This window comes from Conger conger, chromosome 11 (assembly GCF_963514075.1).
Source record: "Conger conger chromosome 11, fConCon1.1, whole genome shotgun sequence".
Lineage (NCBI taxonomy): Eukaryota > Metazoa > Chordata > Actinopteri > Anguilliformes > Congridae > Conger > Conger conger.
The window spans coordinates 31,466,050-31,480,008 of record NC_083770.1 but is presented as its reverse complement, the minus strand read 5'-3'; the positions used below and the strand labels follow the sequence as shown (position 1 = coordinate 31,480,008).

At 44.9% G+C, this 13,959-nt stretch overlaps 1 protein-coding gene across 5 annotated transcripts in view; it reads right to left on the bottom strand.

Annotated features, from left to right (window-relative positions):
* Positions 1-13,959, bottom strand: part of LOC133140625 (citron rho-interacting kinase) — a 74,133-nt gene that overhangs the window by 5,638 nt on the left and 54,536 nt on the right. For 4 of the 5 annotated variants that reach the window (XM_061260686.1, XM_061260687.1, XM_061260689.1 and 1 more), the window contains exons 30-41: positions 13,226-13,333; positions 12,464-12,644; positions 11,572-11,739; positions 8,239-8,376; positions 7,178-7,358; positions 6,179-6,267; positions 5,389-5,493; positions 4,935-5,104; positions 1,673-1,753; positions 1,307-1,442; positions 773-912; positions 561-653 (exon numbers count right to left, since the gene is read on the bottom strand). In XM_061260686.1, the coding sequence (XP_061116670.1) occupies positions 561-653; positions 773-912; positions 1,307-1,442; positions 1,673-1,753; positions 4,935-5,104; positions 5,389-5,493; positions 6,179-6,267; positions 7,178-7,358; positions 8,239-8,376; positions 11,572-11,739; positions 12,464-12,644; positions 13,226-13,333 (1,590 nt within the window). The remainder of the gene's footprint in view (positions 1-560; positions 654-772; positions 913-1,306; positions 1,443-1,672; positions 1,754-4,934; positions 5,105-5,388; positions 5,494-6,178; positions 6,268-7,177; positions 7,359-8,238; positions 8,377-11,571; positions 11,740-12,463; positions 12,645-13,225; positions 13,334-13,959) is intronic. The other variant, XM_061260688.1, reaches the window with a different exon arrangement.

Genomic DNA, 13,959 nt, shown 5'->3' with positions numbered 1-13,959 from the left:
TGATGATATCAAAGAAGAATTTAATATTGTAATATTCAATAATTGTACCCCTCCACAGTCATATTTATTATACGGTTATTTTCGCTTGATTTTATCTGGTTTCCCATTCCAGATAAACTTAAATGTTTTCTGTTCATAGAGTCAAAAAAAAAGAATTACCCAGACTAGGTAAAGACATAAATAAGCATATAAACTGTGAGGTCACCAGACAGTTTATTAGTGCTGTTCTGCCATATATACTCAAACGATTGCCTTGCCATGGTTGCAGTAGCTTGTCAATTTCTTTGGAATGTGAATTCCTAACAGATCTATATCACCATCTGTCCATGTAATTGGCAGAGGGCACGGTAATGTAAACGTTGTTTTAAACTAGATAAGATGGCAAAGAGATCTAGATCTTATAACGGTTTTTTTATGGAGTTTGGACATGGAGAGGGAAGGAATGTCAATGATTTGTTTATTTGATTTGATGAATACTTTTGAAGACCAGGCAGGTCTTTCACCGAATGAACAGTGCTGGCCCTGCTACACCACATTTGATCAGTGCGCTGTGCTCTCACCTTTCTAATGCAGAACTTGTTGAGGTTGTCATTGTAGCGAAGGATGATAATCTTGTTGGGCATTGCGGCACAGATACACTGTCCGTTCTCAATCTGGGGACAATGGAAAAATGGAAATGTTTTCATGCTTAATAACAAAATGTTGCTTGGTCAGTATTTAACTACATCTCGTAATGTGGTCACGTTTCCAGAAGAGGACTGGCAGGCCCTACCCGGCCTGCAGCGAAGAGGTGACAGCCTTTGACCGCTTCGAAGATGAAGGGGGAGATCTCCGGCTGGGCTGGGAGGTGAGACTGGGACAGGGACTGCTTCACCTTCTTGATCTCCACCAGACACAGTGCTCTTTCTGCCCCTGGTGGCCAAACACAGTCACTGCATCAGACGTCATACAAAGACACACCACGGCAGGGATTGCCAACCCTGGTCCTTTTGTTTTCTAGTTAACAGCAGCATCTGATTTTAGACACAAGAAAGAAGGTGTGGTATGAATACACGGCCATGAACTACTTGAATTGGTCAATTAAAAGCCGAGTAAGAACAAAATCCAGCAGAGTGGCTCTACAATACAAAGGTTGCTTTCTTGTTTTTTTGTTCTTTTTTTGCTGAGTGGTCTAGGCCCAGTTCAGCTAAATGCAAAGAAATCTTCGGTACACCTTGTCGTTGAGCATTGTCCTGCGGTGGAAAAGGAGCTACTGCCCTGTCAGGTAAAACAGTCCCTACATCAGACACCAGAGAGGGCGACTGACCCATGAGCATGAGCAGCTTGTCATGGTCCTTCAGCACGTGGATCTGAAACACGGAGCCCAGGCCGGGGATGTGGGTCAGGGAGTTCTTGATGACGTTCAGGGCATACAGACCCTCCTCCGAGCCCACCAGCACTATCTGCAGTAGATGAGCAGGGGAAATGACTCTTAGTGCACTGCAGTCACACACATGCAGAGGAATGGTCAACAATGAGATGGGATTGAGAGGCTAACACGCTGAATGAATGGCACTGAAATGGACTTCTGGACACCCATTCCGTTACAGTGCAACTGTACAGTCGTACAAGTACAGTTCAACTGCAGATTGGTTTGCCACTGGTGACCCAGTCTACGCTGTTCGCAGGGTACCTGATCAGTGAGGGGCAGTGTGCAGTTGATGTCCAGACGGTCATCCCCCTCCAGCTTCAGCAGAGAGTTGCCCAGCAGTTTCTGCATGGAGACAGAGAGGGGGGTTTAAAGAGTCAGCCACTACCTAAACCACAACAACACAGGCCACATACACACCCAGGCAGTTTCTGTACATTTTCCTCTACTCAGTGTAGAACATATACTAACTATCACACTAAGAACATATGGTCATGTCCCCCATCCTCATTCAACTAGTCATTATCTACCCTAGTATTTCTGTAGTCACTGTAAAAGGGGAGCTGATTTATACTTCACAACATTCCAGTACAACGTGAAACAATTAAATGGCTCCCCAGGAATAACTGGAATGCAGTTCCCAAAAACAGCAGTCAGCTGTTAAAACTAAAGGTGCAGCTGTGTAGCAGTAAAGCATTTCACCAGGTAAAATGGCCACAGGTCACAGAGACAGGAATGTCTATGCTGTTCAATGCTTTTAAACTCAAGTATTTAAACATTAGAGAACAACGGCGGATATATCCTTGCTTTCTGTTGAGATACAATTCAAGGACAAACACATGGTTAAACACAGAAAAGCACACCGACACAGTATTCAGGATGAAGATGGACAACAGCATGACGCGGGGAAGCCATGGGGCGGCTGCCATGCTGGAGGGGGTGACGTTGGGGGCTCACATGCCTCATCTCCAAACACATGCCCTGCAGACGCCTCTACTGTGTGTGTGTGTGTGTGTGTGTGTGTGTGTAAGCATGTGTTTATAGCAGAGGCAACACCATCATAGTTGGGCTCCCAGGGATGCAATGGCATTCAGAGGCTATTTTCAGAAAGCTCCATTACCGTTTTTAAAAAGAATCCCAGGTCATAACTGCTGCTTGTGTGTATAATTGGGTGTGTGGGTAGTAGGGCTGTCACTTTTTGGAATCCCATGGCAAATTGTACATTTTGACTTTAATTTAGGGTTTGAACTTGTAGTCCCACTGCCTAGGCAAAATAAGGAGCTCAGGCTCTCTCTGTGGTAGCAATATAATATCAAAGAGACCTATAAACAACAAGCCATTCTATTGTTTTGACCAAAGGGTATACTGTTAGGTAGCCCACAAATACAAAGGTCATGGTATTGGCGTAGCTTGTATGCTAATGCATTCCAAATGGAGGAGCCAAGAAGTGCTTGCGTTAACGCAGGATTCTGCCTTTTTTAAGCAGAAACAACCTTGAACCACAACAAAATAATGGCTCCTGTTTCTTTGACCAAATCAGGTTTCAGTCTGACATTTTTTGTTATTTATTGACCATAATATTTACACAGCCATTGGAAGCATTGCTAGAGTAAAAGTGAAAGTGAATGAAATGTCTAAACAAGATGTCACACTCTTGCTCAACATGTCTAAATTAAAACTAAATTCACTCCTAGGGTTTTTTAACATTATTTGCCTGCGTAGCAAAAATCTGAATGGCAAAACATTATTTATAGCTTATTTAATTTTGCTAATACCACTGTTACACGTGTCATAATGAAATTGCTAATTTCATACCAACGCTGTGTTATTATTGTGAGTTGGCATATTATGGCAAAAACAGTTATTTTTATCTGAACACAAGTGAACTTATGTAAAGCCTGACAAAGACACTGCATTCCATGGACTAGCACAACCACCGTTATACGCCATTGGAGACAAAACCATTCATCTACAGTCATTTTATTGCTGTGAATGGCATTTAACATTTAACTTTTTTTTTTTATTAACATTTTATAATCTTCCCTAGTTTCATTTTGTTTAAAGGTATAATAGGTAATTTCGGACTTCTAACGGTCAAGAGAGGAATTGCAGCAACAAACACGTTCAAACCACAACACTGTTTATCCCACCCCTTCTCTTTGAACGCGCTGATGTTGAAACACCATTGGCTGTGGCCATTAGAACCAATTTTCAACCAATGAGCTTTAATTATTGAACAGCTATACAATGTTTTGGTACAGAGTCTGTCAACTGCATATTTTGAAACCCGAATTTAAGGACGATAAACACAGGCAGAGGGGGAGTCAACATGTCAGTGACCCTTTTTCAATGATAGGAAGGGATTTACAATGGTCTTGTGACAATGTTTTAACTTTTGCCATTATTTCTTCGTTATAGCATACCAGTATTTTTTATTATTTTTTTACATTAATGGCATTTGGCAGACGCTCTTATCCATACTTAGCTATAGGTTTCAAGAGAAATTAAAACTGGGCTATAATAATTAAGCATTTAGGCAACACTTAAATTAATTAAAATTTTCAGTGATCTTATTTATGAGATTCATTCGAACCCAATGTTTGGGGGAAAAGTGACAGCCCTGGTGGGTTGCTGTAGAGGGGGGATGGTGACCCAAGCAGCAGACAGCCTCGTGCAGCTCGTTACCTGAACCAGAGGCGAAAGAATCATCTGTCTTTTGGAGACACCAGCCTATGAGCACAGCAAAACCAACGTGGACATTAAGAGTGAAAAGACATAAACATACAGCATGACACGCACAGATAATCATGACCAAGAGCAGAGATAGAGACAGAAAGACAGAGAAAGAGACAATTAACGCCACAGAGAAAGACTGTTCCCTACTCTCAGATTCGACAGTTTAAGAGTCAAGTTTGCGACTGGATCTCATCAGCATGGTCCTCCTGACCCCTCATGGGAGGCCCACAATTCACTGCAGCGCTCCACCTCTTATGCTCTCTTGATTGTTGTTTGTCTACATTTTTTGTATTCTTTAAAAAAACACTTTTCATCACACAAAAGTGTGAACACATTCTAAAAGCTTGACAGGCCTTCTGAGTGCATTAGCGCAGCGGCAGCTACGTGCGCCAGGCACAGCCAGACTCACAGTGCATGCTGAGACCGTGGGACAGCTGATGAAATGTCACAACATAAAGCACCGCGCAGCCACCTGTTCTGAGAGAGCTGTTCTTAAAAAGAGAAACGGACTGTGGCAGGAAGTTCAAATTGGCCTTTCACCACTCAATAAATAATACAGCCACTTTCTGGCAGTGCTGGAGGAAAACGAGAGACAGGATCCAGAGATTCCTGCTGTAAAACTAGTTTATCACTACAGTATTTATTACAGGTATAGTACCTACTGACCTGGAAGGGAAGGAAGAAAGCATTCACTTTGACATTCTTTAGCAGAGCGACCCTTCCGGAAGGGCCCATGGGGCTTCGCCCTGCAGGTGAAGGGGGCAGGGTCTGGACGCACAGAGATACTCACAGCGTCAGCTTCTGCCTTTTCCCGCGAGCCGCGGCCTCCGGCCACCACAGACTCCAGCACGGCCACCCAGCGCTGCTTGTCGGGGAAGCTGGGAGCCATGAAGTACATGGACTGGCCCGGCCAGCAGGTGGTATGGGGGTGTGACTCCAGCTTCAGCACGAAGGGGATGTCTGCAAACAACACAACCGCCAAGCCATGAGGGTCCAGTGCACAGGCACACTCGCACAGACGCATGAACACAGGCACAGCCACAACCATGCACAGCCATAAGTGAACAGCTGCACACACAATCAATCACAGACAATCAAATATCTGCACAAATGCGAATGTAAGAGGAATGTAAAGGTACACATAAGCAAACTTGACCGTACATACAGACATGCACACAAACACTTTGGCTGAATTTCCACCAGGCAGATAAACTGGGGCGTGGCGATGCACAGTGTGGTCTTACCTGACTTGGCAGTGTTGGTCAGCTCAGACAAGCCGACGGCCCCATGCACAGTCACTTCCCCATCAGGCAAACACAGCTCAAACTCCTCCAGTGGCTTCACCGATTCTGAAAGACACACAGTCCCACCATCACACAGCTGTAGGAGCCAAGGACATCATCACCAACCCGCACAACCTCTATGCCTACACACGTCTGTTAAAGCACACCACAGTCAAATGCTAATATCCTACAGAGGAGTTACAGTAGATGGGACATAGCCAAGTGGAGAGCAGTTGCTGTGGGCAGATGTCCTGAGTGCTGTTCCAAACCTTCTTTAATGCTCACTGGCAAACATTTGCAATTAATTTAAAGGGGAGCTAACTATTTTAATGGTAAAACGATGTTAGCATGTCCATGTTCGAAAAATGAAGACATTCAGAACATGCTAATTTTGCATATCAATAATTGATATCCATCCCCAATCCGAAAAAAATTGCCCAAGTGTTGTCAACCAAAACTAGAAAGAGAATAATGAATTCCGGACAATGAAGAGGTGATGTATAGCAAAGTCAGTGTGCAGAAGTGAGCAGACGTGTGAGACGACATCAGACAACCACTTAAAAAGCCTCAGCAGAGGGATCCATAAAATACAATGTTCCCCTTTAAGATCACATCTTGATGCACCAATGAGGTTATAGGAACATAACTGAGTAACAAGCAGCTCTGTTGAACAGGTTTGCTGCTTGGCCATTGATCAGAATCTACGTGTGGTATGTATAGTCAGAGTTGGCACAGGACGGGGGAGCTGAACCTTCTCGGGGCTCCGTCTCGTAGATGGACACCTTGGTCCCATCCAGCACCACGTACTTCCTCTCCCAGCCCTGCCCACGTTTCCCATTCCTGCAGGACACACACAGCCACAGTTAGACCGGCCGGGAATGCGGGGAGAGAGGAGGGACCTGGAAATCATTAAAGGCCCACACACCTCAGTGTTCTCTTCCTGGTTTTAGCATCTAAAACGCCCACAAAATGTTCACAAACAAAAGTGACAGGTTTTTATTTTAGGTTTATTTAGCTTAAATAAGTATGGAGCACAAATCGAACGAAGCTCAAAAACACGAATGTGTGTGGGCCTTTAATGCACTATAAGTTAGACATGCAGAGGAACTTCACAGGTGGCAATGTACATAGTCCTAATGTAGACATGAGAAGATGTTGATGCTGTTTGATGCTCTCAGAAGTATTTAATGATCATTGAGCTCATTGATCTCCATGTCCGGTCATCGTATTCATTAGGCAAAAAATCAAGCAAGGTACGAAAATAATGTGACCAGCCTGCTTTTCAAGATGTATAATGAGCAGAAAGAATGATCAAACAGCAGGCAATGGGGTAGTGATTATAATACAGCTGCAAGGATCTCCGTTTCCACGGCCAGTCCATGCATTAACCATTCTCTGTGAAAACATCATTCCTAATATCAGCGCAGAACTTATCTAATTAATATCCACCCTATAGCACAGGTGTCAATCTCCAGTTCAGGAGACCTGCAGTGTCTGCTGGGTTTTAGAGTATCCTCGGCACCAGTGGTTAATTTTAGTAAATGATTGGCTAACAAATCCACACACTTTGTTCTCAAGGCCTTAATTGGCAGCTGATTGAAAGGAAACTACAAAAACTCAGACACTGTGGCCCCTTGAGAATTTAGTTGGACACCCCTGTCTTATAGGATGCTAAGGCTACAGCAGCACTGAAAGACACAGCCCAATAGCAGAGCCCTCCCCTGACCCCTGACCCCATCCCCGAGCTCACCTGGGAAGCTTCATCCAGCCCTCCAGGCGCACGTGTCCGCTGGCCTCTTTGACCTGAAGGCCAGGCGAGTTGGCTTTGTCACGGCACAGCGCCTCGGAGAAGTGTAAGGCCAACTCGGCGGGCAGGCCGCACGTGGCTGGAAGGCAGGGGGAGCATTTTGGATGGCACAAAGCTTGACATTCTAAAGCAGGAGAGAAAACATTGTTATAAACGCGACAGGGACCGAGGAGGGGGGCACACTCACACGGGGTCACTGCAGTCCTGAGGGAGGAGCACAGGGGGAAACACAAGAGTCAACAACAACATCAACAACAACAATAACGACGACAACGACGACAAACGACAACAAGGGGGCAAATGAGCAATGAACTGCCCTTCAACTGCCGAACAAATGTGGGATTTAAGAGAATATTTGACATTTACATTTTAGTCATTTAGCAGATGCAAAGAAACTTACAAGTGCATACGTGAATGAATATACTGTAATTGATACACAATTACACTTGGACACATACTGTACCCTGAATTCTCAAAATGGGGGCAACAGAAATGCTCAGAGGCACCACAAACCTTCCAAGAAGTGTTTTTCAATCAACATAACTAACCTTGGTTTAAGCTAGCCACAATCTGAATTGAATGCAGTACATGAGTAAATTGCAATCAATCGGACATTGGCGGCGTAAAACAGTGAACAGGCAGGAGTACATGACAGGGAGAGGATGGCAGGGTGTGGGCAGGGTGTGGGGAGTGGGGAGAGGATGTCAGGGGGAGGGGGGAGGGGAGAGGAGAGAAGAGAGAGGGGAGAGGATGTCAGGGCGAGGGGAGAGGAGAGAGGAGAGAGGGGAGAGAAGAGAGGATGTCAGGGTGTGGGAAGAGGATGGCAGGGCGTGGGGAGAGGACAGCAGGGCGTGGGGAGAGGACAGCAGGGTGTGCGGAGAGGACAGCAGGGAGTGGGGAGAGGAGAGCAGGGAGTGGGGAGAGGAGAGCAGGGAGTGGGGAGAGGAGAGCAGGGAGTGGGGAGAGGAGAGCAGGGTGTGGTGAAGGCGGCGGCCGGTGCATACCTAGGCAGGTGGCCGCTTGCCGGCCGAAGTGCACGGTGTCCAGACACACAGCGCATTTGCTGGCCCTCATGTTGAGGCCCACGGTGAAGCGGTGCGGGATGTTGTGGTGCATCCTCTCCTTCACGCGCCGCCCATACTCTGCACACAGCCAATAGGGACAGCAGGAGAACGCAGTGTTACTCCGGGCCACAGCCACAGCCACAGCGACTGCACTCATCTGCAGCTACAGTTACAGCCAAACCCATGTGGCTCCACCCACACACTTACAAACAGCCAATAAGAGAGCCAAGTATTCCATTCGTCTTAAATTTACACAAGGAAATAAAACTAAAGATTTCCTGTCACATAAAACCCATCATACACTCCTAAACCAAAGTAAAAATGTACAGCTTAGACTCTGACAGACAGAACCACAAAGGATTTACAGACAGGTAGGAAGTGGAAACAATGTACATGCACCATTAAACAGAGATCACACAAAGCATTTATTTCCTTTAACTGCAATGCCTGAGCAGTTCGCATTCGTACCCATTTCCTATCCAGGTAAATGAAAGTAAAATTCAAAGCCATTTGAAGGTCTAATACACCGGTGACTGTGAAGGCTTTTGTCAGCCTGCAGTTGAGTATCAGTGCTCTTTCCCAGTACATTGGCAGTGACATGCATCGCTGCTTTGTCTGGGAACCTCCGGAACGGCAATTTACAAAGGAAGAGGAGTTAAGAAATACACCAAAGACATGTCATCAAAGACAAGGCGTTCTCAGCAGCGCACAGAGCAGGCACTTGGGGAGAAAGAACACGAAATCAAAAGGCAAAATGAGAACAACAGGGATCCTGTCATCTCGGTTCAGGATCAGCTCTCTCCACAGGGAGCTGTGAGATGAGGTTCATGCACAGGATGCGTCAGGCAGGGATCATGTGCTGGCTTTTGAGGGATGTCTCACCTAAAGGTCCCATTGTAATAAAGAAAAATAAATATAAAAGTGCCCCTGTGAATGGCCTATGACCCATGGTTGAACAGCAGCAAGCAGAGGGCTCTGGGAAAATGACTGTGGATATATGACGCTGGGCAATCGCTTCAGATTTTCTCAACCTTGCACTCAGAAAAAAGGATTTCGGAAAAACTCCACATTTTTATTTAACCACACCTATTTATGGTTAGGTTCCATTAAATGTATTTATTCTTTTAACCCGCAAAAACATTATGGAAATTCATGAAATTGGCAGCCCAAAATGGACCTGACCCCTCAGCCCTGCTCTTATCTAATGAAGAAACGCCTGAGAGACGAGGGCTGAGGATGAATAAAATGCAGATTCTGTAAACATGAATGAAGAAACAGGTTAGACTGGACGCAACGACATGGAATTACTGAGAATTCAGCGTGTGTTTAGGATTCTGCATTTTTTTACGCAGAAAAAATGAGCCAAAACATAGGGAAAAAATGCACTGCGTTCTATAAACACAGATATTCAAAGGTCATTTCAAGATTATTACGGGAGATGACCCAGACTTGAACCACAACAAAGTCATTGCTCCTGTTTCTTTGAGCTAATCTTCTTTCAGTGACATTTGTGTTCATCGATCATGATATTTACACAGCTTTCGGCAGCATTGAAAGATTTGAAGAGAAAGCACTGAATTTGAACGAAAAGTCGATAACTCTAACTAGCTTGCTAAACATGAGTAAGATATAACAGAAATCCCTCTTAGGGTTTTTAAGTATTATGAGAATGCCTGGCAAAAATTTGCTTTGATCACAAAACCAAAAAATTATTGGCAGCTTATTTATAATCCCAATGTTTTGTCCCACTTTTGTTGCAAGTGTCATACTAAAATTATGAACCAAATATATTTATTGTGTCATTGTAAGTTGTTCTTTTTTTATCAACGCAATTGTATTTGCGCAAAACAGACCAGAAGTGCATAAGGTACAAGTGTGACAAAAGTCAAACAACATATGGCCCTACCGGGTAATATACTGTATACATAATATCTATCTATTGGACCAGCATGGTGAAATTAAAACCCAACATCTCTATAATACGGCACTACATAGTGCAAAAACCAGACACCTCCAGCTTCCATTGGTTTAAATGATTGAATTTATTAACTAATTAAATAAATTTTTGCTTTTATTTTTTTCTGGTGCAGAGCTTCATAAATCCGGCTCATTGGCCCTTTAGCCGAATGGGGGGGGGAGAGAGGAGGGGCTAAGGAGGAGAGGAAACCAGGCCCCCAGCTGCCAGGGTGCTGTAAACTTACTTTCAAACGTGACTCTCCTCCTCTCTGCAGAGTGTTAGAGGGGAAAAAGACACGACAAGTCACAAGAGAGGTGCTGTGCTGTCATCCGGAGGAAGACCATGGACGTACAAGAAGACCTGACAGCACACCCGACAGGACACGGACTCAGAGCACAACTCACACTCAGGTGGACACGCAACGCGGTAGACAGAGGGTACACAAATATGACACACTGGACAGCCAGGGAAGATAAACTGTTCAGGATTATTGAGCTGCAGTGACTACAATATGCCATGTGATAAAAACTGCCTCGTCTAGACACCATCTCAGTCATACTTTCAGCCAAATGTCAATAATAGTCAATAGTCACAGAGCAAAACATTCTATTGCATTTAATGCAGGGAGTCCAAGTCATCTCAATATATTGTGCCTCTCTAGTGTTACTAAGGAAAAGAACAGGTCAGGTTTATATTGCCTTTCTGGTGCAGTCAATGGTCACGTTGGGGTTACTCTGACCTGTGTGCAGAAAAGGATGTTTCCATTATAAGAATCATCCTAACACCATGGGGTTCACACACAACACCTTTCAAACTGCTCAATTGTGTGCATCCCAGGTTCTGTGAAATTTTAGAGAAAATAATAAGTACAAGGTTTTCTCAGCATAAGTAAAAAGCCCAAGGCACTCTTTCGGAGATGACTATCAATTCCTTTATTAGAGGGGCAAGAACAATAATAAAGGTATTTTAATTCACATCAGAAAGAGCACTCAGGGTTTTTTCTTTTTTACTTATCCTTAAAAAAAAACCCTTGTCAAAAAGCACTTTTGTAAATTTATTCTTTCAGCGGTGCACCCATGTAGCTCTGCTGTTTTTATTCTTCAGAAAATAATAAGGGCTGATTGAAATGCCCTCTAATTGCTGAAAAGGACTGTAGTATTCCGCACATGAATGTCTGCTGTATTAGCAGCCAGCGGTACGGAGTCAGGGCGTGTGTGTGTCTCTGTGCGTGGGTCTGTGAGTGTGGGTCCGTGAGTGTGTGAGTGTGCATGCACATGCACGTGTGTCTCTATAAGAGCTGGCCCAGAGAGACGCACCTTCAGGCGTGGCGTTCTCCTTCCTGCGGCCGGAGTTAGACGGGGCCAGGAGGCTGCTGGGGTTGGGCTGGTGCTCGGGGGATTTGACGATGGCCGACATGATGATCTGCTGCCGGGCCATGGCCGGGGTGGCAGGGGCGCCGTGCTCCATGGCCTTGAAGTGGGTGGCTGGAGGAGGAGAGATAATAACGGGAGAGTGATTTCCCCTGCGCGCTGATGGTGGAAAATAACCCCACTCCCACAGGCACACTGCCGTCTTTATTAGCCTTATGGAGCGGTCCACCGCTCAGCCCGGCGCACGGCAGGGCAGCTCATCAACCGTCATGACGGGAGAAAATAGAAAGCTATTGTCTACGCAAGAGTGGCGTTTTAACTTTGCCAAGGAATCGGACAGTCTTCAGGGCCAAGTAAAAAAGAAATAATATATATAAAGGTCATAAAATATAAATTACAAAGGTTACTTGTTACAGGAGAGCAATGCCTCATAGACCCAAGAATAGGAGGTGTGATAATGTTTCCTGAGTGACTCAAATTGAATTAACCAATCATAGCTTTAGGTTGTAGAGCAGGGATGGTGTGTATGCAGGATTTTACTGCTGCCAGTTACCCTGGCTCAATCAGCTAATTAGCCATATGCGCCATGACTGATTCACTCATAATTTAGACCACAATAAAACACTACAAGACAAGAACATTTATCAGCTGCTGATTATATGTGGATAAAAATGACAGGTCATGTAAATGATTGGACTAATTAAATCATTCAGAGCAGAAGTTGGTCCGACATCCAGAAACGGATACGGGCGGCCTTGCAGAGCACAGTGCTTTGATTGAGCCCGTGTTGGCGTGGTGACAGGGTGCGGCGGCGCCCCCCGGTGTTGCGGAGGCTCACCCTCCTCTCGCAGCGAGCGCAGCTCCACGCGCATCTTCTGCAGCGCCTCCTCCAGGTCGGAGCAGCGCGCGCGCTCCTTCTCCAGAGCCGCCTTCATGTCGTTGTACTGCATGGGCACCTGGGGCTGCGCCTGGGCCTGCGCCCCCCCGAGCATGTCCTCCCGCCGCCGCCCGAATATGCCCTGCGCCAGAGAGAGCACAACGCCCGGGTGAGCGCCGGGTCACCTGCCCTACGCTGCAAAAAGTGTCCGTCTTAACAAGAACTTTAGTCTTTTTTTAAAAAGATTTCAAACCTTTGTTTCTCACATACAAAAGAAAAAAGTTTTTGTTTACAGTGATTTTCTTACCCTATCAGCAAATCTTGAAATAAGTCAAGCTGCCTCTACTCATTGGCAGTGTTCTTATTTAGCAAAAAAGTTATATAAAAAACATTTTAAGTCTAAATATAAGACTAAAATACTTTTTGGGATTAAGATTAAGATTAAGTTTTTGCAGTGAGAGCCCTCATTTGCAGCATGAAGCACTCAATTAATTTGGAGCATGAAGCACTCAATTCATTTGCAGCAAGCGACAAAAGAAAATACAGAAGCTCCTGGCAAAGAACCTGACGGGATAGAAAACATCACAAGTGGACGTCATGATATCACCTCACACCTCTCAGTGTCACCTGACAGGGCTCCTAGACCAATTTAAAATGTGTTGACATTGTTGATGAGCTCCTTGAATTCTATCGAGTTCTGGGTGGCGGACAGAGAACCCTCACCTTCTTTTTCTTGGAGGGCTGGTCCATCTTGGCCTGGAGAAAGTCGATGAGCTTGGTCTGCTGGGATATGGTGCCCTCCATCTTTACTTTCTCATGCGAGTACACAGCCTGTAGGGGGAGCCAGTGTGTAATCTGTGATTAGAAGGCAACGGGGAGTGCTCTGAAATCTCATAAGCAGTCTTCATTATTTTCAAATCATTATCGTCAGTGAATATTTTTTTTCTACTTCTAATATCCAATTCTGAATCCAAAACTGGTCCAGTTTATAATCTGATCACATAAACTGGTGGGAGGTGGGCAGGAAGCTCTCCCCCCCAATGAGCTTAAAGGACTTCTCAGATATGAATTCTTTCACAACAGACAAGCCTTGACTAACCACTTACGCCCTCACATAATGGAAAACATTCAGAAAGATGTAATGAGTACCAGCCAAGGACGACAAGGACATGCAAAAGTAATGTTGGCATGTGTTTGTACCACAGAGCAAATTAAACCTGAGCTTCTGCCAAGACAGTCAGACCCCATTTAAACAAGCCCCCTTTTCCACTGTAATTACACCTGTGTCACACAACATGACAGTTCTGCTCCAGCATCAAACAGCACAAGAGCAACGGAAAACAACTCTCCTAGCTGATCACATGTACTGTAGTTACTGAAAATGCCACTGCAGTTCATTTTTTAAAACATCTTTGGAGCATGACATTAGTTATGTGGTATGTAGTATTTATATGATA